At 49.2% G+C, this 27,881-nt stretch overlaps 1 protein-coding gene across 3 annotated transcripts; it reads left to right on the top strand.

Moving 5' to 3' along the window:
- Positions 1–54: 54 nt before the first annotated feature.
- On the top strand, positions 55–27,778 carry LOC120815878 (phosphatase and actin regulator 1). 3 transcript variants are annotated; one of them, XM_040170938.2, is made up of 12 exons: positions 55–307; positions 11,430–11,594; positions 16,041–16,121; positions 17,330–17,536; positions 17,779–18,124; positions 18,929–19,134; positions 19,530–19,686; positions 22,494–22,549; positions 23,291–23,352; positions 24,096–24,236; positions 25,434–25,510; positions 25,610–27,778. In XM_040170938.2, exons 1-12 carry the CDS (start codon positions 196–198, stop codon positions 25,623–25,625), a joined length of 1,626 nt encoding a protein of 541 aa, XP_040026872.1. In that variant the 5' UTR covers positions 55–195; the 3' UTR covers positions 25,626–27,778. The 3 variants fall into 3 exon arrangements, with proteins under 3 accessions (XP_040026872.1, XP_077954694.1, XP_040026871.2); XM_078098568.1 differs by lacking the exon at positions 55–307 and adding an exon at positions 5,256–5,322; XM_040170937.2 differs by lacking the exon at positions 55–307 and adding an exon at positions 9,469–10,097.
- Positions 27,779–27,881: the final 103 nt, after the last annotated feature.

The raw sequence follows: 27,881 nt of genomic DNA, 5'->3' as shown, positions 1-27,881 counted from the left end.
CTCTCTCTCTCTCTCTCTCTCTCTCTCTCTCTCTCTCTCTCTCTCTCTCTCACACACACACAGACACGCGCGCGCACGCACACTCTCCGTGAACTCCCTCCTCCCCATCGATAGCGGCCCCTCGGTGTGAGTGGCCGAGCTGCTGCGTGTGCCCCTGGTCGGCCGGCGGTCCTCCCCGGGCACCGGTCCAAGTTGATGGCGACCACCCCGGGCGGCAGCACGGACCGCAGAGCCGCGCGGAGACTGCGCTCCAGGAGCGAGACCCCGTACCTCGTTGAAGCCCGGCTCTCCTTCAACCTGCGGACAGGTAGGCGCGCATCCGTCCACCCCGTCCCCCGGAAACATCCACGTTCGGTGTTCAGCCAGATGTCCTGGTGTAGGTGGGCCGATGTTGGGGGGAGATGCTCGCCTTGCTCCCGATTACGCGAATGAAACATTCATTTACAACCGTGTGCCCGCGTGCTGCTGTTATTGTGGACTGGTGGTTTATCGTGAGATGTATGTAACGGGAACCTCTGAATGTGCCTGTTAGGCGGGGGGGGGGGGGGGGGAATGGAACAGAATATTATGCAACTTTATGGACCGGTGGTTACTAACGTGTGTGGCGCAAAAAGATTACAAAAAAAGAGAAGCATCTTTAAATACCGGTCCTCGATCGGTTAATTCATCCAAGTTATGTAACACGACGGCGCTTCAACGTGACGTGTAGTGGTGCTCCACTATCACGCGGGACATCCGGTTGCTCCAACGTTTTAGTGCGCGTGCACGTTTTAATCGCTTCATCCTAAACTGCGATAGATCCCTCGATGATGCTCGTGAACGCTCCTTCGCCCTTCACAGCGCGTGTTTTGCGTCCCCTGTTACCATGGTGATTTGGCATGTTTTAAACCTTATTGAGTGAACAGGATTCAGATCTTTTGTACCGCTAGACCCTCGCTTCCACCCTCAGTCGTTGTTTTAATCATCTATTTGTGAGAGGATTTTATTTAAATCACAATTCACCACATCCCAAAGTTAGATATTTAAATTGGTTATTTTGTCTGACCAACCGTCCCAATGACCTTCGGTTTGAAAAGTCGTCGTGTGATGCTGCGGAGGGTCATTGAGGCCGGTAACAGTCTCTGGGGGTTGAGCCGAATTTCGGCGTCATCGGTTGAGTCATGAAGTGTCTGCAGCTGCTCAGGTGCCAACCACCTTACCGGTGGATTGACATTTCCCAGGTGTGCCGAGGTGCTGCTGGGAAAGAGCCACGGAGCAACGGAGTTGTTGTGTTCCCCCGGATGAATGAATGAATAGAAACAAAACCACAGACCGCCCGTCTGATCAGCCTCTTCTTGGCTGCTGATGCAAACGTTTGTCCTGTGGAGACACGCCTGTTGTCCATGTCACGTCTTCTGTCTCCGTGCTCGTCATTCGTCCTGTTCGGTGTCCCTACTCTCTAAAAAGAGCTCTCACAAAGCGCGGCACGGGGGCGATGTGTTCGGCACTCTTGACTCACTTCCACCTGAAGAAGCGGAGCAGGATTTAGCTCGCTCATCGCCAAGGAAACCAAACGGCCTTGTGGTGGTGTGGGCCAGCTGCCCAACACGCATACATGTGAAGCAAGAACCAAGCTATCGCCGTGGGGTCATTGTGATTCTCTGCATTTTCATCAATGAACATCTACACTTCTCAATGAGATGCAGTTGTGTGTGTGTGCGTGTGTGTTTTAAAATGTGTGGCAGCTTTACAACTCGACTATTAGGTATTTAAACAGCTGATACTGATCCCTATTCCCCGATGCGGGAACCGAGCTCAGTCAGCCCGTTCTCGGATCAGCGGGGTCAGGGGGGGATTCTGTCGCTCCTGCGTGTTCTGCAGGATCGAGGCACACAAACGGGATCGCAGAGCGTGTGTGAGACATCGCTTTATGGCGCTGAGCCGTTTAGCGTCTGCACTGATCTGATTCGCGGCCCTCAACAGAACATCGTAGGGTAGCAGGTGAGGGTGGGTGGGCCGACTTCTCGCAGGCGCACCACTTTGTCGTCTAGACTAACAGCTGAGTGTTTGTCGAGCTACATATGTTGTTGTTTACCCAAGGATCTTGTCCAGGGATTACATTTTATTGCCAAGAGGCAGAATGTGTGTGTTTGTGCGTCACCATGCATGATTGTGAGCTCCGAGCCTGCGCGCATAATCGCCCCTTGTTGGTGTGATGTGCCTTTGCTGCCTGCCGACAGAGAATGCGCCTCAGTGGAAGTGGGTCGTCTTGTTTTCTATTTGCCCATCCATCAGCAGCTCAAGTACCACCCTGCTTTCTGTCTGCACACACACACACACACACACACACACACAGGCTCCCAGTTGAAGCCTTTGGTTGGCGACTAGCATCCTCCTTCGTGGGGTCTTCTAACACCTCTGCTCACACAATCAATCTCAAGTTCTCCAGCATTTTACTCTGAGACTAAAGGGATACGTTTTGATATTCATCTTCTTGTTTGTTTGTTTTTTTGTGGTGTCAACACTCGGGTCAGCTTGTCCGTACGTGCTTACGCTCCTCTCAGGTCGGGAGTGGCACGTGGAACTTTAATCCCAGCACAGCTTCTGTACAGATGTTACTTGCGTCGAACAGCAGGACGCTGAGCGGAGTGCAGAGATGCTCTCACCATTGTACCCGAATGCAAGTGGCCAAAGCTGGAGCCGACCTGTCTGCATTGCAGTTGTTGGAGGATAGATGGTATGCAGTCCTTATCCATGGCCGTATGTGACATGCACAGGTTGAAAGTTCAAAAATGGTCACAAATTTTGATGCAAGTAAACATTCTCTCTCTCTGTGTTGCAATCCCTGCCGTCCAAAACAGTCCCATCGATACGCACCAGATGCATGGTGGGACGGGGCGCATTTCTGCTGCAGAGCTCTGCCTGCCTGCAGGGTTTACCAGAGGATGTACAGTACACACTTCACACAGGCCTTGGGAGACAGTAATCAGTCTGAAAGTACGCACACTCCCAGGGACGGTCTAGTCAGGCGATCCACTCTTTGATGGGATCCAAATGGCAGCTGAAGGTGACTGCAAGGTCTAGAACAAGCACAATTTGCGATCATCAATTTAAGCCGTCGGTCCTCTTGTTTTTTCTTCAGAGGAGGTGACAAGCTGAGCTGGAGTCAGTGCAGAGGCTGCTGAATTGTTTTGCAAAGTGTTGATAATCAGTGGCGAGACGTTTGTATCGGCTCTCTTTTCGAACTGAGAAGGAGAACATGAGACATGATAGACCAACAGCCTACTGAGAATCCCTCCTCCCTACTTGGCTGCACAGAGGCCTTCTTGTGAAGCGTCTCCTGTCTGAATAAATCATGAGCAGGAAAATCCGAGCAAAAATCGCAACGTCCACGGCCAGTACTCGATGCTCTTGCAACATGAAAGTTCAATCCGCCATCAGCGTCAGCTGGCTGACAGGCGGGTGCTACCTTACGCAGGGAGCTCCATGCCTCTCTCTTTTGCCCCAAGCAGGAAGGTGGGAAAGCCTCCTGGCTGCGCCGTGCCCATCCCAAGCGGCATGATGACGTGCTTATGGCCGATATATAAATACGCTTGCATGGAGGGGTGAAGATACCACTGCAGTCTGAAAGGCGCCATAGTCAAGGACCAATTACGCTGCGCCTGACTCACCGCTGCTCCCAAATGCTGGTTCGACTGAATTTAAAGCAACACGCAGTAGATTCTGTAGAATACGAGGAGCACTAAATAAACCCAGATGTGTGGGTCTCATCCCTGATATTATGAAATGACAACAGAGGGTATATTCTCAGCAAGACACTGTGCAGCAGCTCGGCGGACAAAGTGTGGGCATCCATGTGGATATGATGAATGTTCACAGAAGGGCAGTGGTTGCTGGCGTCCCGGTGCAGCTCCCAGAGTGCACCGGCTCCCGAGGACGTTTCTGCTGAGTGTGAGACTTTACGGCGTCGCTTCAAACGCTGCTGCAAACCCGGGACTCCGTTCAGTCAACGCTGCGCCACTCAGCAGTCCGTCAGCACAGCAACCTGTCTATGATTCCTTCAAAGATAACTGCAAATGGTGCTTCCATTTTGGAAAGGCATTGCCATTTGCTAATGTTTGAATATAAAGATTTCTCTATTCGTCATCATGTTCTCATAAAATAGCTCTGTTTCAATTTAGCCATCGTTGTATTCTCAGTATTCATTTTACATGTTCAAGTATATTTTGGTATGAAACAAATTTGTGCTCTAAACATTATGGTTAATTATGCCTGTAATCTTCAGTTATGTAAGTGCAGATTAATAGTATATATACACGTTCAGGGTGTGAATAATAATGAGCCTACTTGACTTTGAACCCAGGGGAGATGCTGATCCTTCCTACAGTAAGTGCTTTTTTAGTCACACATACTAATTGCAGAGATGATGTTTGTGAGTGTGTGTGTGTGTGCGTGTGTGTGTGTGTGTGTGTGTTGGATGTTACATTTCTGACTCTCAAGAATCAAGAAGCACACAATCCGTAGTTGTAATATTAAAAGTTGTAGATGGAAGACAACTAATGTTTTGCCACCAGGCTGCCCCCAAAAGATACAATTGGGATTAAGTTTTTTCTTTGTCTTATGAAGGTCGTAGCGGTCTGTCAGAACTAAAGAAACCATACTGAGGTTTCTGTCGAATCAGGAGCCCCGGTGCATCATATCACATGATTAACATTCACTACTGTACGACATGGATGTCGGTGTCTCTGCAGAGTGTCCCAGAAGACCCACTGAAGGTCTCTCATTTTGTGGGCTTTCCACTCGCTTGCTTTCAAGTCCAGCGTGTTTTTCGTAGAGCCGAACCCGTATGACCGCACAGCGTGCTTTTGTCAAGCACATCCTGTCCACATTTCAAAAGACTCCAAATAGAAAAGCATGCAGCGTTCCCTCTTCCCCTTCGTCGCATTTTATGTCATTAAACATGACTAACACAAATGTCATTGCATCCCTGCTGTGCCCCCCCTCCATCGCCCCGGAACAAAGCTGCTGTCCGTCACCCTCTGACACCCCCTCGCCCGCGACACTGTTTGCTTAATTAACCAGCAAAGTGGAAGAAAAAGAGCGGCGATTGCGGTCATACATAACAACAACAACAACAACACGTGCTTGGGTTCAAAGGTCGCTGTGTCAGCTGGACGCGGTGTGCTGTCATGTGGCACACAGGCCGTCTCTGGAGCACCGCTGCTCTCTGGTGGAGCATCAGCAGGGTGAATGTGTGCGCAGACGTCAGTGCTGGAAGGACTCATGTGTTGATGATATTATCCAACAGACTACTGGTGGATGAGAGACATTCACGATCTCCAGGTAGGGATGCAGCAGCGGCTCCTGATGCGGGACCATTTACTTCTACATCCTTACCACCAGAATCCAGACCCAAACATTCTCCTGCAATATCAACAGAAACCGTCGTGTCCTTTTTGTTTTCTTTAGAAAGATTTCTGTCAGTAAAAAGAAATGTCTCTGTAATCCACCGGTAGATGCAACAGATGCACCAGTAGATTACAGATACTTTAATCTATTAGTATCTTAAAACTCACAATATGTGATTACAACAGTACTGCCATACAGTGAAACGTACACAAATGGTAACAACATTGTAATACACTATAAACGAGGCCCATTCTGCACGTCAAGTGCTGTTTGAAGAGCTCGTGTTCGTGATGGAACAACTAACTTTACTAAAGTAAAGGATCTGTTACATTCAGTGGGGAGACACTAAAAGATGAAAAACACTGTAGACTACTTACATTAGGACAATCATTTTGTGTTTTCTGAAGATATATGTTTAACTACAGAAGTCATTTAAAAGTGGAGAGTGTGAGTCAAAATGAATAAAGTAGTATAATGGAAACACGAGAGGGAGAGTACAAGCACCTACACACGTGACTTGAGTGGAAGCATTTGTGACTGTATGCTGTCATCTTTGCATAACTAGTTGGACGGTGACCGTGAGTAGTTCAGGGACCGTCTCCGACCCCGTCATGACGAGCTCTTCGGGCAGACCGCAGAACACCACCGCTCCCTGCTTCACTACCTGCCCGCAGAGCGGCGGACACAACATGCCGGGGACGTGGGGACGATGAGACGGAAGCCAGAGGGCAAGTGGACATGAGAGAAAAGATGTCCAAACAGTGAAGAGGCGACGCTAAAAATAAGCCACACTTTACGCACTTTTAGCAAGGCACTCAAACTCCGCAGCGTTTCCGTAAACATGAGCCGTGACGTTACGCCGTGACATCACTTCCTGACGCAATATTTAAAGGTAACGCTGGGAATTGTGTTGAGGTCGGGTTGATGGAGCGTTACACACTCACTGTGGTGTGTTACTATCTCGCTCATTTTGGCCGTGCGGACGTTGTCATTGGGAGCTACACGGATGGCCGCTAGCTAACATCGCAGCTAGCTGAGTGGCTTTGGGAGGCTACGTCATTACGTCCAAACCGGATGTGACGTGTTTGCTACCCAGCCGCACCAGCAGGTGGCGACATTGTAACACGAATTGTCGGCTTGCAGAGGCCTCCCTGCAACAACTATCACTGTTTTCTTGCTTTCGGGAAGTTTTGCAGCTTCTTCTCACATGAGGACCGTGCAAAGTAAATGGTAGCTGCCTATAATCTAGCAATGGTTCATTATTATCCTATACTGACATACTCTTACGATTAAAATGTGATCCAATTTAGCTCAATTAACCATCTTAAAAAGAAAGAAAATACCACAGAAAATGTCGGCTGTTCTTCATTAGATAGTGAAGTGAGATTATCAAACCACCTTGGATAAAATATTCCCTTCTTATTAAGAAATCATAACAGCTCCTGAAGACTCCTTGTGGCATTTTCAGGTCACATAGAATATCAAATGTGCTTGATATGTTGTGTTGTTGTGTCACCTTCACATTCAAAACATCTCAACCACAGGCGAGACAGGAGTAGTTACACAGAAAGAAAGGAGCCATAAGTAAATTAAAACAGAGATCAGAATCAAGCAGTCATCTGTTTTCACCCCTCTCATTTCACCACAAAACCTCCCGGCTCGTCACAGGAAGGTATGACGTGTTACGCAGCAGAGCACAACTATATCCGCAGTGGTTCTGCATGTCATACGTGGGAGTTGTCTTGTCTGTCAAAAGGAACGTGGACATATTCCTGTCTCTTGTGCCTGTGCTGGATTTCTTTTCAAAACGAAGACATCACTCTTGGAGTGTGGCAGTCTGTTGCCTTTACATAATCCTGGCGCGTTGTTACTGCGCCTGTCGGGGAGGGGGAGTCGATTAAGCTGAATGCTAAAGGACGAGCCAAGAAGTGCATTAAAACAAAACGCTCTTTGCAGTTTTAATTGACAAGCTATCATTCACCTTCCCTATCTCAAGTGAGACATTTGGAAAAGGGGCAACGCACTTTTACCATCTCGTTCATTATCTATGAGATTGTATCAAGGAAAATGTGTGTGTGTGTGTGTGTGTGTGTGTGTGTGTGTGTGTGTGTGTGTGTGTGTACTCTGAGAAAGGAGCACAGATAATAATGCAGAGAGAGATTGACAGATGGGAAGAGACGGAGAGATGCAGGGAGAACAGGAGCAGCAGATTTGTAGTGACAGGCTGCTCGGTCTGAAGTTTTGTCAACAAATCCTTGGAGACCAGCTCCAACCAGAATCAGAAGAATAAAGCAACTCTCTTACAGCTTCGTTTACCTTTAACTGTGGTGGAAACCACGCTTTGTCCTTGATTTTGTGAATATCTTCCATTTACTGGGGCTTTGTGACAACAACCCCACGGGGCAACACGTCCATCAGACGTGAGTCAGAGAGCTTACGGCTTTGGGTGAGCTTAGCGCGTCAGATTAGGTTTATTGTGACAGTTTGTGACAGGTGTCAGGTGTGTTCTCAACCGCAGGATGCTTTGTTTGTGACGGCCACTGCTCAAGATCCCAGTGCACACACACACACACACACACACACACACAGAAACACTAATCACACCGGGGATTATGATCAAATTCTTTTTGAGATTGTAGTTGGGGGAAGCTAATGTCAAATTGTATTTGACCAGATCTGACCGGCCTAAATTGATTGTTTGCAGCTTTCTGTTTTGGTTAAACAAAGCTAACATTTCAGTCCAAATCGTCTTAAGTCGACAGCACCACTACCAGGACAATATTGATGAAAGTAGTTTGGTTGTTTCAACAATCTCGCACACAGTGAACTGGTCTACATCAGCCGTAGCACTGATTAGCGCAGCGCGGCGCTGAAGGTCCTCCTGAGAACATCGCTGAGTGACCTGTATTTTGGCTTTGATTATCTGGTCCTTGTGGGAATTATGTAACCGGATATTGAGGCCACGGTGGCCCCGATCGGTACGGAATGTGGACCCGTGTATTTCAACATACTTTTCAGACCCCTTAAGTGAGTTTGAAGACAAGTAAGAGTATAACGTTCACTGATGGGAGTAAGAGAAAGAGAAAGCAGCATCTGGGTCTCGAGTGCTTAAAGCGTCTTATGCTCTCTCGCTCAAAAGGAGCACGGTCGTAATAGAACACTTTCCTTCATCCGTCGACCTCTCACCCTTTGCTGCTAAAGGCACCAAAATTCAGAGTATCCCCATTTGTGTGCGACTTTCCTAAGCTTAAAATAGAGGTCAACTTGCACAAAGGAGGGAGGGAGGCAGTGAAACAAATGCCTCCGTCCATCATTTCACAGGTGGCTTTGATGACTGAGGCAGGCGTCTCTATTACAGGCCATTAATGTTATCAGCTACCAAGGAAAACGTGCTCAGTAGCTCCGGGGATCGACTCGTGTTTGGCTGTTTTGAAATGTGTGATGCAAAGAAAGAATATTTAATTGCTGCATGCTCATTTGAAGTACTGAGCTCTCTGATCGCTGATTACGGTCCCTCTGCTACGTTTCTTCTTCTTCTGATTTAAATTCTCTGGGCTCTTGTCCGCCGTTACTGGACGCCCTGTTGTTTGTTTTTGCACTAGCGTCTCTCTTTCTGCAGTCAGCTTGTGAGGCAGGAATGTGGGGGACATGCATCTTTGTGCCATTTGTGCGATGATGCTGAACTGGTGGATTTGCATGATGTGCAAGTGGTTCACATATAATTAAACAGTTAGGGATTTTGTAGGCCAGCAAATCAGCAACAGCATCCAGCGTTTTCCTAATCGTATTTAATGTTTAGCCTGTATTCCCTTTTTAACTGAATGTTTAGCAAGATTAATCCTCATTTAGTTAACTCTTCTGACAAATACGTCAATCAAGTGAGAACATCCTGTTTTTGCAGAGATAATGCTTATGAAATGCAGAACGCATCGGGGATTCTGCTTAGTTTTTTTTTTAAATACACAAAACGGTTCCTCATGTCAGGTCACAATAGAACATTTATTGGGATCCTATTATTGTTTTTAATAATAATATTATTATCAAACGGGCAAACTTCCGTCTGCGTCGACCTATTAGAGGAGCGCAGCGCGCAGCCAATCACAGCGCTCCGCCGCGCTCAGCGTGGATCCGCTACAAGCGGCCGCAGTGTGCGGCTCTGCGGGAGGAGACAGCCGGCCGCGTCGCTCCTCTCCTCCCGGTTTATTATTAGCCCGCTCGGATCGACCGCGGCTCGTTCCGCCTCTTCTCTCTGCGCGCTGCTGGGATCTCAGGTGAAGGCGCTCGATGGGAGCCGCCGCCGTCGGGCAGCGCCTTTATTATTATTATTATTATTATTATTATTATTTAGATCTGAACACTCCGCGTCGTTAAAGCAGAGACTCCCCCAAACTCCGCGATGTTCAAGACGGCCAATTACCCGACGGTGGACCCCGGGCCCGCCGTCCTTCACGGCACCTGGCTCTCCGCGGGGTGCCGAGGAGCGCCCGCGGCCGCGGAGAAGCCGAGGAAAAAGGCGGCGTTCAGCCTGGTTAAGATCATGTCCCTCGGCAGCAAGAAAGGACCCAGCCAGCAGCCGCTCAACCTCCACCTCCTGCAGCAGCACCACCACCACCACCACCACAACATGCCCTTCGCGATCCACTGCCACATCGGGAAGGAGATCAAGCACATTTGCAGCAATTGCAGTCGCGGGAACGACACGCAGGACGGTGAGTGGCGGTGCTGCGTTGCTCGTAGGCTCCTCGGTGGGTCCGCTGAGACTCAAGTGCCTTTTAGACGCAACGCCACTGATTCTGTGGAAACTAGCTGCCTCTGACTGGATCCGAACTTCTTGGGCTCCGAATTGCTTCTCGTTGGTTCTGCATCCTGAAAAAAACAAGATAATTAGATAAAGTTCCTATTTCTGGGATGTATTTTGAAAATAGAAAATTGGGGAGGCCAAAGCCACCAGCAGCTGTCATTACATCATCCATTAGCCATCTTGGTATGCAAGTGTCTTTTGTGTTTTGTTTTAAACTAAAAACAGCTGTGTGTGTGTGTGTGTGTGTGTGTGTGTGTGTGTGTGTGTGTGTGTGTGTTCCAGTGGTGGAGCATGCAGGTCAAATGGGCCTCATGGCATTAAACAATTTGAATCACCCTGGATACTTGGAAGAGCTTTTTCCCTCCTCCTTCCCGTCTCGCTTGGCAGAATGAGCTGCTCTCGTCTCCGCACACATTTAGTCAAGATTGGGATTTATTACATCACCTGGCGGTGGAGTCGTAGACATTCTGCTTGTGCTCGAAAGTGGTCCAGCAAAAGAAAGATGGTGGAGTAAACCTACATCAGACTGACACACGTTGGACAATACGCAGATCGTTTGGCTTCCCAGAATGCACCAAATATGTTGTGCATGATTTCATTAATGTGCAGAGGCCCACAGAGAAATACTGTGTGTCTTCATCGCTGGACGTCACCCCGCTTTGATTTGACCTTTGTCCACATCCAACTTTTTTTTTCGATCTCCTAATGAAGGTATTTTAATCTGCGCTGGATTGAATCCTCACTGTGTAGTTATTTATGGAGGCGGCGGGAGGGTTTGGCTCTGAGGCACCAGTGGGTCCATCGGTCGGTCACATTGTCTGAATGAAACATGAAATAGGAATATAATGAGGGCCACATGCTTGTTGGCAAACGCCACCAACGCGACGTCATGATCAAACGAACTACTCCCCTGACGGCGTGTTGGTGGCGGGGGGGTCGGGACTCGGGCGCGAGAACGGAGCCCTTTTCCGTGTGGTCCGTGCGTTCTGCGCAGGCTTCAACCGGCCACGCCTCTGCTGGTCACTGCTGTTTTGGGTCACCGTGGCCCCGCGGGGGGCCAGAAAGGTTGATGCCTGGCAGTGCAACACCACGCCGGGGTTTCAAAAGCCGATGCAAGCGAGACAAACACAAAAAGCGGCGGATATTAAGGCTCCTCGTGAGGGCCGTTCACATTTAGAACAATGACGTTTCACACCGGCGCTCTGCATCCTCTCCTAACCCAGACCTCCTTCTCTTGCAGCTGAGGAAGTAGAGAGGCTGGCCGCCATGCGCTCCGAGTCCGCGCTCTCCGGCACCCACACTCCACCCATCCGTCGTCGCAGCAAGTTCGCCACCCTGGGACGCCTCCTCAAGCCCTGGAAGTGGAGGAAGAAGAAGAGCGAGAAGTTCAAGCAGACCTCCGCTGGTACGCGCTTCCTTTTTTCTCTTCCTAGTTCTACAGTTCACTGGTGTTCAGCATGTGGCGTATAACGGCCTCTGGCTGTGGGAAGAAAGGCGAAAGTGTTTTTTATTTTATTGATACCGTGTTTGTTTCCTGGTCTTGAGGTTTCTTTAGAGTTCCTTGGATCCTGCAGGCCAGTGTTGTTCTTGGGAGGGAAGGACGCGCTGTCTTCAGAGCCCGGAGGAGACGCTTTGTCAGACTGCGTCCTTTGGCTTGGAATCCAAATCCCTGCTTGTAAAAAAGATGATGAACAAAATCATATAAAATCTAAATCCGGTCTGAGCAGCACGGGGCATTTTGATATGGTGATGATATAAAACCATCTCTCAGGGATGAAGCATCCATGTGACCTTTTGGTTAGTCGGATTTGACCGTTACTCCTCCCAGGTCGCTGTTTTTGCTGTGGTTTGGCGCTCTTACGCGCCCCCCCGTCCCCCCAAATCTCCCCGCCGACGCACAGTGGAGCTGAGTGAAAAAGTCCTCTTTGTCCCTTTTTGTTATCCGCTTGTTTTGTGTGAACAATACTGCGGCCTCCCAAGGATTCTTCTGCAACAATTGTTGGGTGCGATCCTTTCTGATGGCGGCGTGACGCCGGATTATGACTCACCGGAGCGGCTCCTAACTGGAATCTCGCTCAGTCGTTTTCAAGCTGCAGGCTCCAAATCCCCGGCAGGTTCTCTAAGCCGAGTCAGCAACAGCGAAACGCACGGCGCCGCGTCGGCCTCAGCAGGAGGTGTGGACCTGCACTCACGGCCGGAGAGCCGCAGTCGCAAAATTCCAATTCACGTGACAGGAAGTGTGGCTCAGGGACGGACCGGCGCGCCGGCGGTCGCCGCGTTGCACGTAAGCATTGAGGTGGTCGCAGAGTATGAGCTGACCGGCACCCCGTGCTGCTGGGGGTCAGCATCCGGCCCAGGGAGCGCGTGAACAGAGCTGGCAGCGTAACGGGAGGCCGAGCAGAAAAGGGAAGCGGGTCGTGTGGAGAAAAAGGGCGTCCCAGTTAATCGCTCATTGCACAAAGAAAGATTGTCTCCGGCTTCCCGTAAGAAGCTTCTAGGAAGCCGTTTGGACTTGGTTTGACCTCTAGCCCCACTATTGATTTGTGTGGTTTATTTACATACGTCATTCTCTTTAAATGGACCCTTCAATACGCTGCTGTACATTTGACTTCATTTAAATTGTCAATGCTAAAATGGCCGCACATCATCTTTCTAGCCTGAAATCCAGGAATTCATTCCAACCGCTAAGAGAAGAGGTGCAACACGATTATGACAAATACCCAGATGAATTTACTGCTACTACTTTCAACCTTTTGAGCTGTTGCTTAAAATAAATGCTCTATTCTGAGAATAAAGAGCCATTATATTGGAGAGAAGGATGCCAACAAGACGGGTTCCTCCACAACAAAGCAGCGCGCGCCGACCTCCTCTGGATGTGATGGATCCAGGGCTTTGCATCGGTGTTCACCCACTTTTTTGTACTCGTACTCTTTTGGGATTTCATGGCGCTCTGTGAAATTTTGTTTTAAAACTTAACCCTTTGTTCAGTAATTCTCTCTAACCAACTCTGAGGCCTTCGCAGGCAACGTGTATTTGTACTGAGATCTTAATCATTTTTCATATATTCTTTTTGTAAATAATTTAGAAATACATGTAAACTTTCCCCCAACTTTTCAAATGATGACCATTTTGGTGTTTGACATAAAATCCCGATGAAATACATGGTGGTTAAACCGACTGATGTTATCTCCAGCGCTCATTCCTAATCCAATTAGGGATCCCTTCATTGTGAACGCCGGTCGCCTGAACGCGCCGTCATGCTGTTTTTTACCAGCGTTTTCCTTCAAGGGCGCGTTTAGCCCCATGAAAGTTCTTAATGCAGCGATTTTTGATGGAGCCTCCACTTGGCGCTGCTGAGCCTCGGGGTTTGTAGGATGCGTTCTGACTATCTGGGTCACTTCGCAGTGGAATATATTTTCTCTGGAAAAGAAAAGACACTCAGATCAATTCTGGCTGCGCTCAGACATGCCAGTTTTTATTAGATATGCTCTCGGCTACGTGTCCCCAATGAGCATCTGGTCTCATCTCGGTACAGAGCCGTCGCACAGCAGTTTGCAGATGTTCAAGGTGATTTAGAGGACAGCGTTTGCTTCACGGACTCTCACATGTACTATGCATGATGTCCATTGGTGCGGTAACAGACCCTCCCGTGAACTCACAGCTGATTTTCACCCAGTTCATATAGTTTACAATCAAATACAAGCAGAGAATAAATGAAATCCACACGGTACGTTTAAAAAATACTAAATAGTTTTTCTGGCTCTCAGGTCCTTTGTGATAAATATGAAATTCCACTTCTTACACGCTGTATTAATTAAAGTCCTGAGCTGCGATGTCCACCTCAACAATACTTTCCCTTTGTTCAATACGCACGTCTGACAGTCTGTCAAGACGTGGCCTCGCGAGGTCTTCTGAGTTGATGGTGTTGCGTAACCGCGCACATCATAGCAGTTATGTCATAAAGCTTTCAGTAATTACGTTTCATTTTGGATGAGACGGCAGAATAATCCCTGAACGGAGCAGAAAGCGCCCGCCGTGCGCTGACCTTTGGCCCACCGGGTACCAAGTGTTGGTACAGATGTTTCCTTTTGTCATTCGGATCAACTTTGTGTCTGTCGTCCAAAACGGTGGTTTTTGTTGTTGTTTGTTCCAAAATATCTTTGGTGAAGTCTTATTGAAGGATCTTTTATCTAAAGAAATGAGAAAAAACGGTATTCTGCCGCTGCGCAGAGACCCGTGACCCTACTTTTAATCAAACTCCCATAAATGCTCAACCTGAGTTGTGCAGAGAGGAGAAACGTGTGACGCCGGCTGTGCTCTGTGCGACCGGCCGCGTTCGCCAATGTTGATTCTGGGTCCGCTCTCTAATCGGTGCGTTCACCCCCCTTCACTCCGGAAGAGAAAAGTCACTTTTCTTTTACTGAGCGGTCTGCGTCTGCAGCCCAAGTAGCTTGTGCAATTTCCTTTCATTTCAGTCTTCAATCACTTCCTGTGGAGACGGTTCTTTGTGTAACATATCGGGGTCACGTATTTGATTCCCCCTTTCCAAAAAGAAGAGACAAAATTCTGGCCTGCAGCTGGTCTCAAACCGGCTTCTCTTGGAACACTTTTGGAGTATTGAGGGATAAATAGATGGAGCACAGCGTTTGGATTAAACTGAGGCTCACCATTTGCCGCACGTGTTTTTTGGGTTTTACAATCCACTGTCTTGGGACCAAGAGGTCAAGCTGGCAGTGTTTTCATGAATGCGAGTGAGGATGTGTTGGCAGTGGACCCAGGACAGGACTCCCGGGTCATCTGCAAAGCCTGCAAGGCTCGAGTGCCGATCCTCGTTTCACATTCCTAATTTCTATGCAGGGGGCGAATTCTGAAATCACCAACGTGGTTTGTTAGCTGCTGTTGTTCCGCCTACTGCTACAAGATGTTAAGTGCCTCGGCGTTTGAAGCCTAAGAATAGCGGCAGTAGCTACGGGACGTATTATCGCGTGCATAATGCATTACAAGAGACGCGCTGCTGGAGCAGCTCCTCCACCCTTCATCCCGTTTGCTAATTTAAGGTCCCGGTTTCTAGCTTTAGGTGAAAATCCCAGGATGTTGCTAATACGGCTCAATCTCACAACTGGCGCTGCTTGCAGTTCTTTTATATTCCAGCGATCAAAGGATCTATTGGACCTGCAGTGGAGCAGTGACCTGGTGGTGCACTTATGAAATCCACTAGAGAGAAAGGGGTTTGCTTCTAGGATGAGGTTGTTGATGCAGCCTGCATTCCTCTTCCTGTCTACAACTATTAAAAGACAAAGCTGGACAATGAATGGTCCTGCGATGAAGCATCTTATTTTTGGCATCTCGCCTTGTTGTTGCACCGGGTGCCTCCTACCTGCCCTGCTGCTATAAATACCCCGTGTCCCACTAGATGTGTACTTATCCGCAACAGAAAGTAGTCCTTTGCTACTTGGTCCTGTTTAAGGAATCTTTTATTTAGAATCCGTTGCCACATTTTTAAAGCTGAGACGATGCATTGGACCTGTTTTTAAAAGCGTTGTGTTTATTGGGAGCGATAGCATTTGGGGCTAAAGGATGGGTAAACCTGGTCTATTCGTGGGACTAGTTGACTCATACCAATGTAGAATAATGCCGGCCCCGTCTAGCATTTTCAACCAAAACAGTCTTTCGTGAGAAGTGGAAGAGCAGCAGATTCTGATGCACGGCCGTCTTTCCCTCACAGACCTGCAGGTATTGGCCGTATCATTACTGCCGTCCTTCTGGACCGGGATCCGGAGATCTCTGCATGCTTGTGCTTTGTCTCATTTAAAGCATGTGAATGTGACTTTATTCTACTTGTCCCCCTCAGCTCTGGAAAGGAAGATGTCAATGCGGCAGAGCAGAGATGAGTTGATCAAGAGAGGAGTTCTCAAAGAGATCTTTGAAAAAGGTGAGCCGCCGTGTGTGATCTGACCAGAGCGACCAAACTGCAGTAAGTAGTTCATCTCATTAATCCGTAGTCTCTGCGCTGCTCGAGGTTTGGCTCGGGCGTCTGCTGATATCATCTTTCATTATGGACATTTTGTGGGGTTTGATACGCTCTTTGATCTTGATTCGATGCGGCACCAGACACCCGTATATTTGAGCCCTGACAGCCGAGCGCTTCATGCCTCTGGACATGAAAAATAAAGTTGGGGAGGCTCAAAAAGCCTGTTTTGTCTTGCCAAGATGCGAACGCAGCAAAGTGTGTGTGGCTGTTTCCATTTTTCCATTTGTTAAACAATCTTCAACAACAAGGAAAAAGCTAAAACAAATCTCGTAGAATCAAGTCCATCTCTAAAAGGAGCGTCGTCTTCTCCTTGAAGCTTCGCACAATAGCTGTGCCACTCCTTAAAATGCTCTGCATATTAATTAGGCCGGGTGTCCCTGCCCAGTAACAACCTAGTTTCCATAATCCCCCCCCTCACAAAAAAAAGCTTGCGCACAGCTGGATGGATCATCCAGTTGTTTGTGTGCATGCAAAGCGCCATCGTCTATTGAAGCTGCATTGTATCATCAGCACCAAACAGGAAAGGATCAATGGGCACAAAACATAACTGATGCTAAACTCATAAAGGGATTAGCTGCAGATCGGCCCCCCACCGGCTCCACTGCCACTTTGGATCTGGAGGGAATGTGTTCCGCGCCAGCCGAACGCCATCACCACTCTGGATTCATCGTGGCCTTTCAGTGCAGCTGGATTCAGAGATCCGGTCCTTCCTCACGAGGGGGCTTCACGACGAGGGTCTTTGTTGCTGCGTGACAGCTGCTCAGAGGGGACTTGAGCAAAAAACTCCCTCGGAAGACTTTCTGAATGTTTTTCCTCTCAGATCATAGGTGGAGTTCGCTTTAACATGTGTTTCTCAAAAGATTGTTAAAATAAAATCAGCATTAAGATGAAAGTCTTGTTTGTATTCAAGCAGCTTTGTGCCGTCGGCCTGAAAATGTGACATAAAAAAAAGAATTAAAAAGCAAAACGTCAGTCGAACTGCTTCCACCTGTGTCTGCTTTGTGCTGATAAAGGCCTCCCGGGTCCTTCAAACAGCCTTAACTTTCTCAAGCTTCCCACTGTCTCCAAAACCCCGTTTTCCACTTTGTTCTTTTTTTCTAAACGTTTAGCAACCGTTGAGTTTGGATCCTCGATGGACGGCAGAGTCCGCACTCAGGAGTCCTCCATCAAGTCCTCCATGGTCCTGCCCACCAAGAAATCCGTCAGCTACTCCAGTGACCTTCAGGATAACCCGGCCAAGCCGCCGCCGCCGTACCACAAACAGCCTCCGGCTCTCCCTCCCAAGCCTTTCTCCAGGATCCCAAACCACGGCACGGGTCAGTTGACCCACATCCAGAAATAGTTGTAGCCTACTTATTACTTTCTGCCGCTCGTGTTTTGACAAATGAGCCGCGGCTGCGAACGTCTACCTGCGTCGCCGCGCGGCATTATAGCCGAGTCCTTGTAGCCCCCCGTGGTGTCAGTCAGCGCTCGGAGCGCCGCGGTGCCGGTTCGAATGTCCAACCGTCCTTCATTCCGTCCTTCATGCCGTCCTGTCCCTCTCTGTTTTTCTGTCTAGACTCCTGCCAGCCCATGAAGTTGCCCTGCATGCCCGGCGGGAAGCACTCGCCGCCTCTGCCCCCCAAGAAAGTGATGATTTGTGTGCCTCCGGGGGGACTGGACTCCTCCGGCTCCCCGTCTCCGTCCCCCGTCCCCCTCTGCGCTCTCTCCCAAAAGTGCGGCCCCCGCCAGGGCGCGCCGCTGCACCACGGCGGCCTGCTGCCCTCCCAGCTCGCCGCCTTCTCCGGCCTCCACCAGAGCCACGGCCACCCGTTCCAGCTCCAGTACGGCAGCCTGCACGCGCCCAGCCGCATCATCGAGGAGCTCAATAAAACGCTGGCGCTGTCCATGCAGCGGTTTGAGAGGTCAGCGGGGGGCGGGGGGGGGGGGGGGATTATGGATCGGCCTCTATTTGTCCGCATCACACGTAACATCTCCTTTACGATTCCATCAAAACTTCAAAATATTCTACTGATGGAGGTGATCAGGTGCTTGATACGTAATTACTTGGAGGGGGGGGCCATGATTAGCACACAGCGCCCCGTTTACTCGGCTGTGTTCTTGTGGCCAGATGTCTGCTGCTCTCCGTGCCGGTTGTTATTGAGGTCGCGTCCCGCCACGTGGCGCCGCCGTAACGTACCAGTTGGCCTGACAGAACATCACAAGCCGCTCTTCAGAGTACAAAAAGGGGGCCGGCTGGCGGATTGGAGCGTTACGTAACCGCGGACATTAAGATCTCGTCATCGCCGGGAGGGATGAGGAAGTAGCGCCGCTGCCCACGATCGGACTGAAGGCTGCAGAGGGGCTCGCGTGACGGCGTGCCCGTCGTCAGGAGCGCCGACTGAACGGCAATTAGTCGATCGGTCAAACGTGCGAGCGGTCGGCGCTTGCAGACGAGACTCCGGCGCCTGAGCGTTTATTGAACGAGACCAGTTGAGTTGCTGTTTCCCTGCAGGGGACAGAATGCTACTTGGTCTGCATTCGCTCTCTCTGCACTCAGCTGGTGTTCTGCATCTTCTCCCTCTGTACTTGGGTTAGAGACCCACTGAGCTATCGTTGTACCAGAAGCCTCTTTTGTTTTAAATCGCTGTATTTTCTGGATCGAGCCTGTTTTTGGGGGCTTATTGTTTCAGTCATGAACACTATTTTCTGATCTTTCGCTCCACCAGCTCGGCGTTGCACGGCTTCGGTCAGTGTCTCGCCCTGGACAGGAGAGAAGTGCCGTCGGTGATCCTCGACTACGAGGACGACAAGGAGAACATGCCCAACGAGTGCGACTACGAGGATCTGCCCAGCATGTACAAGGACGAGGACGACGAAGATGACGAGGAGGAGGACGACGACGACGACGAAGATGACGATTCCATATTCACGAGTGAGTGGCAGCAGTGCGCTGACCTTGATGGTCTTAATTTAATGCTCAAATGAAGAGGTAAAGGCCTGATTGTGGAAAGTGTCTCTGTTTTGTTGGATTATCTTATTTGATGAACTAACTCCGGATCGTTGGAGTCTTTTAAAGGTCGTGATCGGCCACGCGTGATGGATACTTGGTGTAGAATTTTTCTTTCTAAACCACAAATACCGATGGGTTTGAGATGCTACTCACCGGAGCACTACAGTAGTTTGGACCATTTTGCAACCACTTAAAATTCAGCATCAACACACTAGATAAAAAATGTTAGTGTGACGAAAGCAGGTTTTGGGTGAACGTGGCCCCAGATGAAGCCTCCATGCCGCTCCTCTCATGTCGGACCGTGGTGTTTGGTTCAGGTACTCTGGCTAAGAAGGTGCTGAGGAAAGACTCCCTGGCCGTCAAGCTGAGTAACCGTCCCTCCAAAAGGGAGCTGGAGGAGAAGAACATCCTGCCCATGCAGACGGACGAGGAGAGGCTGGAGTCCAGGCAGCAGATCGGCACCAAGCTCAAGAGGCGAGTACATGCATGCATTTTGCACAACTGGCGGATTTTGCTGGAAAAAACCGAGCCGTCTGGATCGAAGCCACTATTCAGTTTTACTTTGGGAGACGTTTTCCTGATGGAACTGTGACTCCGTCCAAAGTCTTTACAAATGAGCCTTTTCCCCGCTGAAGAAACACTTTAATATCCCTTCATTGTTTTCTTTCTATGAGGATAAACGCTTCATGATTTAAGATGAGGCTCTGAAAATGGAGCTGACCTAATTTCAGCAATGCATCACCATCCTCTCTCTCTCTCTCTCTCCCTCTCTCCCCCCCCCTTCCTCCCTCGCTGACTGAATCACCACAGTGATGCATGTGCCAAACCATCTCTATCCGACTCCTCCACACAGCAGCACCACGCAGTCCGCTTCAGACCACAAGTTTAGACACACACGCCCTGTCGCTCTCTTTACACTGGTGCAGTGCGTACAAATTAAATACATGTGTTGAAATCATAAATGTGACTAGAAAGAGATTTAATTTGTTATCATGAGGCCGGATAGCATAACAAGGTGTGCGATGTGGGGAGTATTGTCGGAGGTGTTGGCGCTCGCACCCCCCCACTGCGTCTGGTAACACGGCGCCGGTTCCCAGAAGGCCGGCCTGCTTAGTTTGTCATGTTCCTGAAAGGCTCTGTCGCGGTTTCCTCGGCACCGCGTCGTCTGATGCGCGATTGTGTCGTGCTCGGTTCGCCGTCGATGTCGTGCACAGTTGCGCCGGGCCAATCCGACCCGGTTATGAAGACGCACTGAAACCCTGCAGGCTGCTGGTTTACCCCTAGAGGAAGACGCACTGCTGCGTCTGACTCAACCGACGCCATTCTGCCGATATGTTTTCACGTGTTGTTTTGTGAAATATGCATTTTACGTGGAATCGGTTGGCATTCTGGCTGAGAGTTGGACGATAAGGTTGATGCCTCTCGTATGTCAGGTCGATGTGAAAGATCAGCTTGGCCAGACGGCGAAGTAAAAAAAGCTTTTCATATCTCATGAAACGGCGTCTTGCCGTCCTGGAAAAGAGACTCCGCTGAAGCGACTCAGCATATTCCCGAAAAGGATGCGGCTCGTCCCTGCAGAAGCCGGAGGAGGGAGGAACTGCGGCGTTTGCCGAGAAGTCGTTACGAGCGACCGCTCCCACGGCACGCAGTCCTCTGATCCGTTGTTAATGAAAAAATATTGATTTGGCAGCTTCAAACGAACTGTTTTTCCCTTTCGTGTGTAACTCTTCACAATCTCAGTGTCATGTCTCTACTCTCCATGTTGCACTGGACAGGCTGCGTTTTAAAACGGGACGTGTGTACGTGCGTCGGCGTGTTTATTTGTAGCGTGCTGCGTGTTCTGCTCAGCAGCCGGGGAACTCGTGGCTTTTACCGAACAATGTGGAAGACGAGCCGCGCCGGCCCGAGCGCAGTGCCATCCTGCACGCGGTGCCATCCCGAGCGCAGTGCCATCCTGCACGCGGTGCCATCCTGCACGCGGTGCCATCCTGCACGCGGTGCCATCCCGAGCGCAGTGCCATCCTGCACGCAGTGCCATCCCGAGCGCAGTGCCATCCCGAGCGCAGTGCCATCCTGCACGCGGCGCCTCAGAGACACGCGGCTGCCAGACCCCAACGACATGGAGGCAGTTTGACATCTGCACAAACGGCGCTTCACACCGATGTGAACGCTGTCTGCCTGTCTTTGTTCCCCGTGTCTCTGTGTGGTGGCTCCACTTATAGTTTGCGTGTCTCAGTGCTTTATTCAGCATCAGACGAGAGCAGATTCTTGCTTTTAATCACTGTTGGGAGTAACGCGTTACAAAGTAATTACACTACTTTTAGCGGTAACAAAGTATTTTTTTTAATAAATTAACGCAGTTACAATTACTGAAATTGAAATGAGTTTGTTACTCGCGTTACTCTTTTGTGACGCGAAGCGGAGGGCCGGCAAATAGTAAGTAAACAGCTGCCTGACAAACGTCGTGTGTCACAGAATAGTCGCGTGCGTGTAAACAGCGTTGCGTCGCTCATGAGGAAAGCGCGCAGGATGCTGCAGGCGGCTCCACGCAAACAACCAGGCGCCACTTCACACGCCGATGAACCGGCAGAGCTGAACAGATCGATCGCTCGCTGTGTTGGAGATGATGTCAACTGTCGAGTCCGTTGCCTTCAGGCAAATGCCTGAAACTGTTATTTTGTATTAAGTTAAGTATTGAAAAGGACTTTGGTACTATTGCTTGATTTAAGGGCCTGTTGATTACAATAAATAGGCCTAAAAAATATGTTTATTGTGTTTGCTTTTAAATGTAATGAATATAAATAGTACTGAACAGTCAGACTTAAGTTACTTTCCAGAGTAACTAATTACTTTTGATACACAGTAATTCCATTACCTTTAAAAGAAGTCACTAGTAACTGTAACTAAATACTCATTTCCAGTAACTTGCCCAACACTGCTTTTAATAGCCTTATTTCTTCAATTGCACCGTGTATAATCGTGCTGTCGAGTCAAATCTGCCCCCAATGAGAAAACAACAACTGGTTTAGGTTTATTTATGAATATATTTTATAAGAAGTTAACGTTTATTTAATTCACTTTCTCTAAAGCAGTGATGCTGTGAGGTAAAATGTGAATAAGAGTATTTGAATCATTTCCATCCCAAATGAAGACTGAGACCTTTACATGATGCCGATGGAAGGTTGGTTTGCATCAGGAGCCTGACCTTTGCTCCCTATTGGGATCGTTTTATCTTGCTGAGCTGTTGCCAGTGTTCATGTTGTGGACGTTTGTCTCACCAGGCGCCTGAGTCAGAGGCCGACGGCGGAGGAGCTGGAGCAGAGGAACATCCTCAAACGTGAGCGTCTTCATTATGCTTCTTTAAGCTGCTGAAGGAAGCTCACAAACACCCCCCAGAATGACCCCCTGTGACCATGTGACCCTCCATTAGACATTCTGTCATACGCTTCAGCGCACGCAGGCTTCAGCCGGTGTCTGTGAAAGCTGGTGGCGTACATCTTTAATTCCCCCCCAGGTCTGTCTCTCTTCGTCAGAGGCAGGACGGCACCGGACCCCCCAGGACTCGTGTCCGGGGAGACCGGTAGCTTTGCTCAAGCGTCGTATCAGAGAGAAGCTGTCGCCTGAAACTCTGCGTCTCTCGGGCGGTTTAGTAACCAGACGGACTCCAGAACTGATGCAGAATGTCGTCAGCACAAACCCTGCAGACAGGCGCCGCGTCCCAGAAGTCTTTACGCTCCTCTCTCCTTTTGACTGCGTGGTACAACACGTGGATGCGTTTCAGGGAGATGTCAGAGCCGTACGTGATCTGAATTATTTCGTAGTAAAAGAAAAATGTTTAAGCTTAACTGGGTCACTCGATCGGGAACACGGACCAAAAGGCCCTGGGACAACTTGAAAGGACCCGAGCAAACCCACTCGTCCCCCGCTGCCCGTCCCGAACGGCATCAAACAGCAAACTAGTTTAGGCTGAAACGTTCCCGCTTCAGTGTGAATGTAATGAGGCGCATCAGGCCTCTTTCTGTGTTTGGTAAACATGTTGCACACACAATGTGACGCCTGTCCTCCGGTTCTCCTGCAGCTCGCAATGAGCAGGAGGAGATGGAGGAGAAGAGGGAGATCAAACGAAGGCTGACTCGAAAGGTGAGTCCAGAACCGCTCCGACGGTGCCGAACACACATGTGATGCTTGCGCATTGGGGGGGTGAAGCGCTGGCAGCTAACGAACCCCCGTCTGCAGAGAGGAGCAGGAAGCCTCGTGCCCCCCCCCCCCCCCTTTTTGATTCTTCAGCATGTTTGCTGCCAAATCCTTCGACCCCACAGCGAGGCGTCGAGCTCGTTCCCATCACTTTAATTACGTTCTAGCACTTTCTGCTCACCTGCAGACTCGCTGCTCGAAGCCCAAAACCCAGAGACTGTTAATGTTTTTATAAACCGAGAGCAGGTCAATACATCAGAGGCTTAAGATGCTCTATATAACGCTCCTGTGTATCCCGTTGTTTTCATCAGCATAACATTTTAGGATGGGATTTATTTTTTGTATCCAAACGTTTGACTCGTACTGGATGTACTGCGGTTTTTCATTCATTTGTAATATTGGTCAACCCGACGGTTTGACACCCGATGGCGGAGATTTCCATCTAAAATTTGCAGATTTATTTCTCTGAAATAATAAATTAAGGTTTTTGGTTTGTTGTTTTTTTCTGAATCCCCGAGCATTCTTTTTTCCAACCACATCAAAACTAATGAATGTGGGAAATGTATATAATATGTGTAATATATATATAATATATAATCTGACCAGCTGCTCCCCAGGGACGGTTAGGAGGAATCCTCCATGTGGTTTTCTGTTCTCCCGTTGGATTCTTCATCTTCTTCTCATTGCAGCTGAGCCAGAGGCCCACGGTGGAGGAGCTGAGACAGGCCAAGATCCTCATCCAGTTCAGTGACTACGTGGAGGTGTCAGACGCCCAGGACTACGACAGGCGGGCCGATAAACCCTGGACCCGGCTCACAGCCGCCGACAAGGCCAGTGTCCCATGAAATGATCTTTTAATGTCTTAAAGATCTGCTTTATGACGCAGCCCCTAAGGCAAGCGGGTGATGATGGCGGCGGGACGCGGCGTGTCCTCCTCTGGCGATACGCAGCTGTTGCTTTGCAGCGGTTCCGCTGCTCGTCGCCCGGCGGCGTCTGACTTTTAACGAGGGCTCGATATGTTTGATTTATTCCTTTTCTTCCCGTGCGCCGATGCCGCCTCCTTTTTGGTGATGCACAGCGCAGGAGGTCTGACCCGAGGAGCGCTCATGGGAAAAGTCATGGGCAATTCAGTGTTTTTTTGATTATGCAACAACCCCCCCCCCCCTCCCCCCTTACATAAGAGTGATGGTACCGGCTCTCTGCCTCGGGACCCCTCGCCGCACTGAGCCTCTGCTGGGATTTATTTTTCCTTCCACCGTCAAGCACACATTTAAATGTGGTTTGTTCTGCTGTGGCAGAAGCCACTGCGAGTCGTGCCGTGTATCAGAAGCTGTGACATCACCCGCTGGAGCTGATGTCACGGTGACGTTTTAGAAGTCATGTAAGCGCGTAGAAAACACACATGAATGAAAAGGCACCGTATGCCGTTTTATTCCCCAGAACTTTGACTCATCCTCTCTCTGAGAATCTCTGCGTAATCATCCTGCCCTTGGGCAAGGCACTCAGCCCTGCACCGCTCCAGTGGGGCCTCGCAGAGGCCCTGACTCGCTGGCTGTTGTCCCGAACGGGAAGGTGTGTAACTACATGAATGGAAGCGCCGTTTGTAAAGAGAGGTTTGCTAAACCTCAGATTTCATACCAAGGTTCTTTTGCTCCTTTGGACCCAAGCGTTGACTCCCTGTAACACCTCCACGCACTGTTCCCCTCTCTTTGAGCTAAAAACTGCGTTGGATAAAAGGAAAAAGGATATTGCAATTGTTGTTCAACCTTTTTGTTAGTTTATGTAAATCGTTGGTTTAATTGGCATGAGCCGACTAACCAGGTAGAACAGCAACCGATGGGATACTGTTTGTGCTCTCTGATGTCTCAAGGGGGCAAATTGAGGGGTCTCTTGTTGCGAGCCGAGAATTCTGCCGAATATTCTCCATCTGTGGCCTCAGGATAAGAATGATGCGTGAAGCGAGCTAAAGGCCGATGCTCAAAGGCCGCCGCTCCTCTCAAATGTCCGTCTCGTCTGTCCTCCTGCAGGCGGCAATACGGAAGGAACTCAACGACTTCAAGAGCCACGAGATGGAAGTGCACGAGTCAAGTCGCCATCTAACCAGGTAACGTGCGCGAGCGGCTATTCAGCACGTGACCGGTTCGTATCCAGCCGGGTCGTGAAGGTACGAGCTGACCTGTTCTTGTCTCTGCTCGTCTGTTAGGTTTCACAGACCATAGCAGACCACCACTGTCCTGAGCAGGGCCGGACCGCCCCCCCCCCCCCTCCCCCCCCCGCCCCCCCACTGAGAACCTTAAGTGCTGGACAGTAAAACGGTGCCCGTTTCTACAACAAGGCCATATCTTCAGAGATGCCTTTTTCCAAGAGCCACACGTGAGTCGGCGCACACAGGACGCAGACGCCAACGCCCTCCATCCGCTGACGTAGCACACAAATGACTCCGGCTGACCCCCCCCACCTCCCCCCTTGTGGAATGAGCTCGGGGAGACTCTTTGCTCGCGATCGACCGACGCTTCAGACGCAACCGAACGTGGGCTCATCGCCACGCCGCCGGGCTCGTCTCAGTGGGCGTGTTTTAAATCCCCATCCTTTTGTTGCCCCCCCCCCCCCCCCCCTCCTCTCGTGGAGGACGATGCAAAGAGTCGATGGTTCCTGCGTCTTTATTGCACCTGCTGGGACTTGAAGAGCCGTGCTGGACGGAGGGAACGATGTGCAATTCTTCCTCTGCTTGTCCTGGGCTGTGTCCCCCCCTAGAGTCCCCTCTGAGTCATTACCATGTAGTCCCGACTTTGTCCCCCACCCCCCATATGTGCAATTCTCACTGTACTGACGATGTTGACATCTAATTGCTAACTGTGAATCTGAGGGTGTGGGCGACGGCCGCGCTCTCTCCAAATGTACATTCTGTTCATAGTGAAGAAGGAACGTTGCATTTAATGAAGAATCGTGCTTGAAGTGTCATTCATGTCACAAACGTTTAACTTTAATGAAATGAGTCGCAGCCCGTAGACGTATTCTGGTTCCAGTGGGCGTAAATCTCAACTATGGTCTGTTTTTCATTATTTTGTCCCTCTTTATGCGTTCGAGGCACTTGGATCTTAACTGATTTAATTTACGTGTTTTCCCAGCTCATTGGATTGGAAACGGAATACTGATAGCTGGTCCGTCACGTTGTTCTCCTACATTTTATTTGTGTGTGTGTTTGCTCACAATGTGCATTGTATTATACACTATAATTTTTTACTAGTGTCACAATAAGCTTTTGACCAGGAGATATTGGTGGTTTGCAGAGAACTGGTTGAACGGTTTAGGTTGTTTTTTACTGCGCTTGTACACTACGTCACACTTCAGGGTAATATTTTCCTTTTCTACTTCATTCAGGAGGACTTTTTTTTCTGTTTCTCTTGACTGAGCCTCCAGAAACATCTGCCTCTTGCACAGGTTACAACACATTCAGACAGGGTTTGATTCCGTATCAAATCTACAATTCAACACGACAATGCAATCTCAATTTTGAAACAAGAGTCCAGGTAGGAGCGTATTCCTTGAGTCAGGATTTATAAATTTCTATTGCCGAAATTCTTTGCACTAGGAGTTTGGCTTTACAAAGGTCACTGTTTAAAGGTCAGGGGCCGTGTGTGTAAAACATTGGTCCTACTGATCCATCTCGTCTCTTCACCTGATCACTGATCCCACACCAGGACTCCAATACTCTTAAGCTTTATGTACACCAAACTTTTTATTATTATTTTTTTACTGTATTACTTTTAAAGTTGCAATATGAAATAGTCGTGTGGAAGGCTGATGGCCGCCTGCTTTAATCCATCTGTCCACAAAGGACATCGCAGTCTCGTTTAGCAGTGGATGGATGACCCAATAAAATGTGGGGACATAGAAAATTGTCTTGCACTTTGTGGCTTTTATGTGAAATATTAGGGGTTTTGTTAGTTTGGAGCAGTTAATCCTCTGGATCACCGGTCACTCATGTCACGTTGCCCCTTTTGTAGAATCAATATTTCATTGTGCCATGTAATATCAGAGGCTTTGAAATATTAAGTCATTTCTGTGTTAGAACCAGCATCACGCCATTATTTGAAATGTAACATCCATGGGTTCAGTATGACGGAGCTTAAATAGGAATGAAATACGCCAATATGTTCTCATTTCAGCTGGAGGAAGAAGACCCGAGCCGCTGAGCATGAGCTTTTCTATTATGCTGGAGTCAAGGAACATGAATTCAGCAATAAACAGTTTCATTTTACATGTCGACGGAGCAACTGAATCCATCTGATGTTCCTTTTTTGTCATTTTTGAAATACAGAACACAATGTAAAGGTTACATCATGCCAATTAAATCCCCTTTCTGAATGCATTTGCATTGTTTGAATTGTCATTTTGCTCAGAAGAGGAAATCCCCTCCCGGTTGGCCAGAGGAGGACTTGAACTGAGTGACGCAGTTCAATTTGTGTTCAGCT

Source organism: Gasterosteus aculeatus, chromosome 3 (assembly GCF_964276395.1).
Source record: "Gasterosteus aculeatus chromosome 3, fGasAcu3.hap1.1, whole genome shotgun sequence".
NCBI lineage: Eukaryota > Metazoa > Chordata > Actinopteri > Perciformes > Gasterosteidae > Gasterosteus > Gasterosteus aculeatus.
This window is presented reverse-complemented; position numbering and strand designations above follow the sequence as displayed.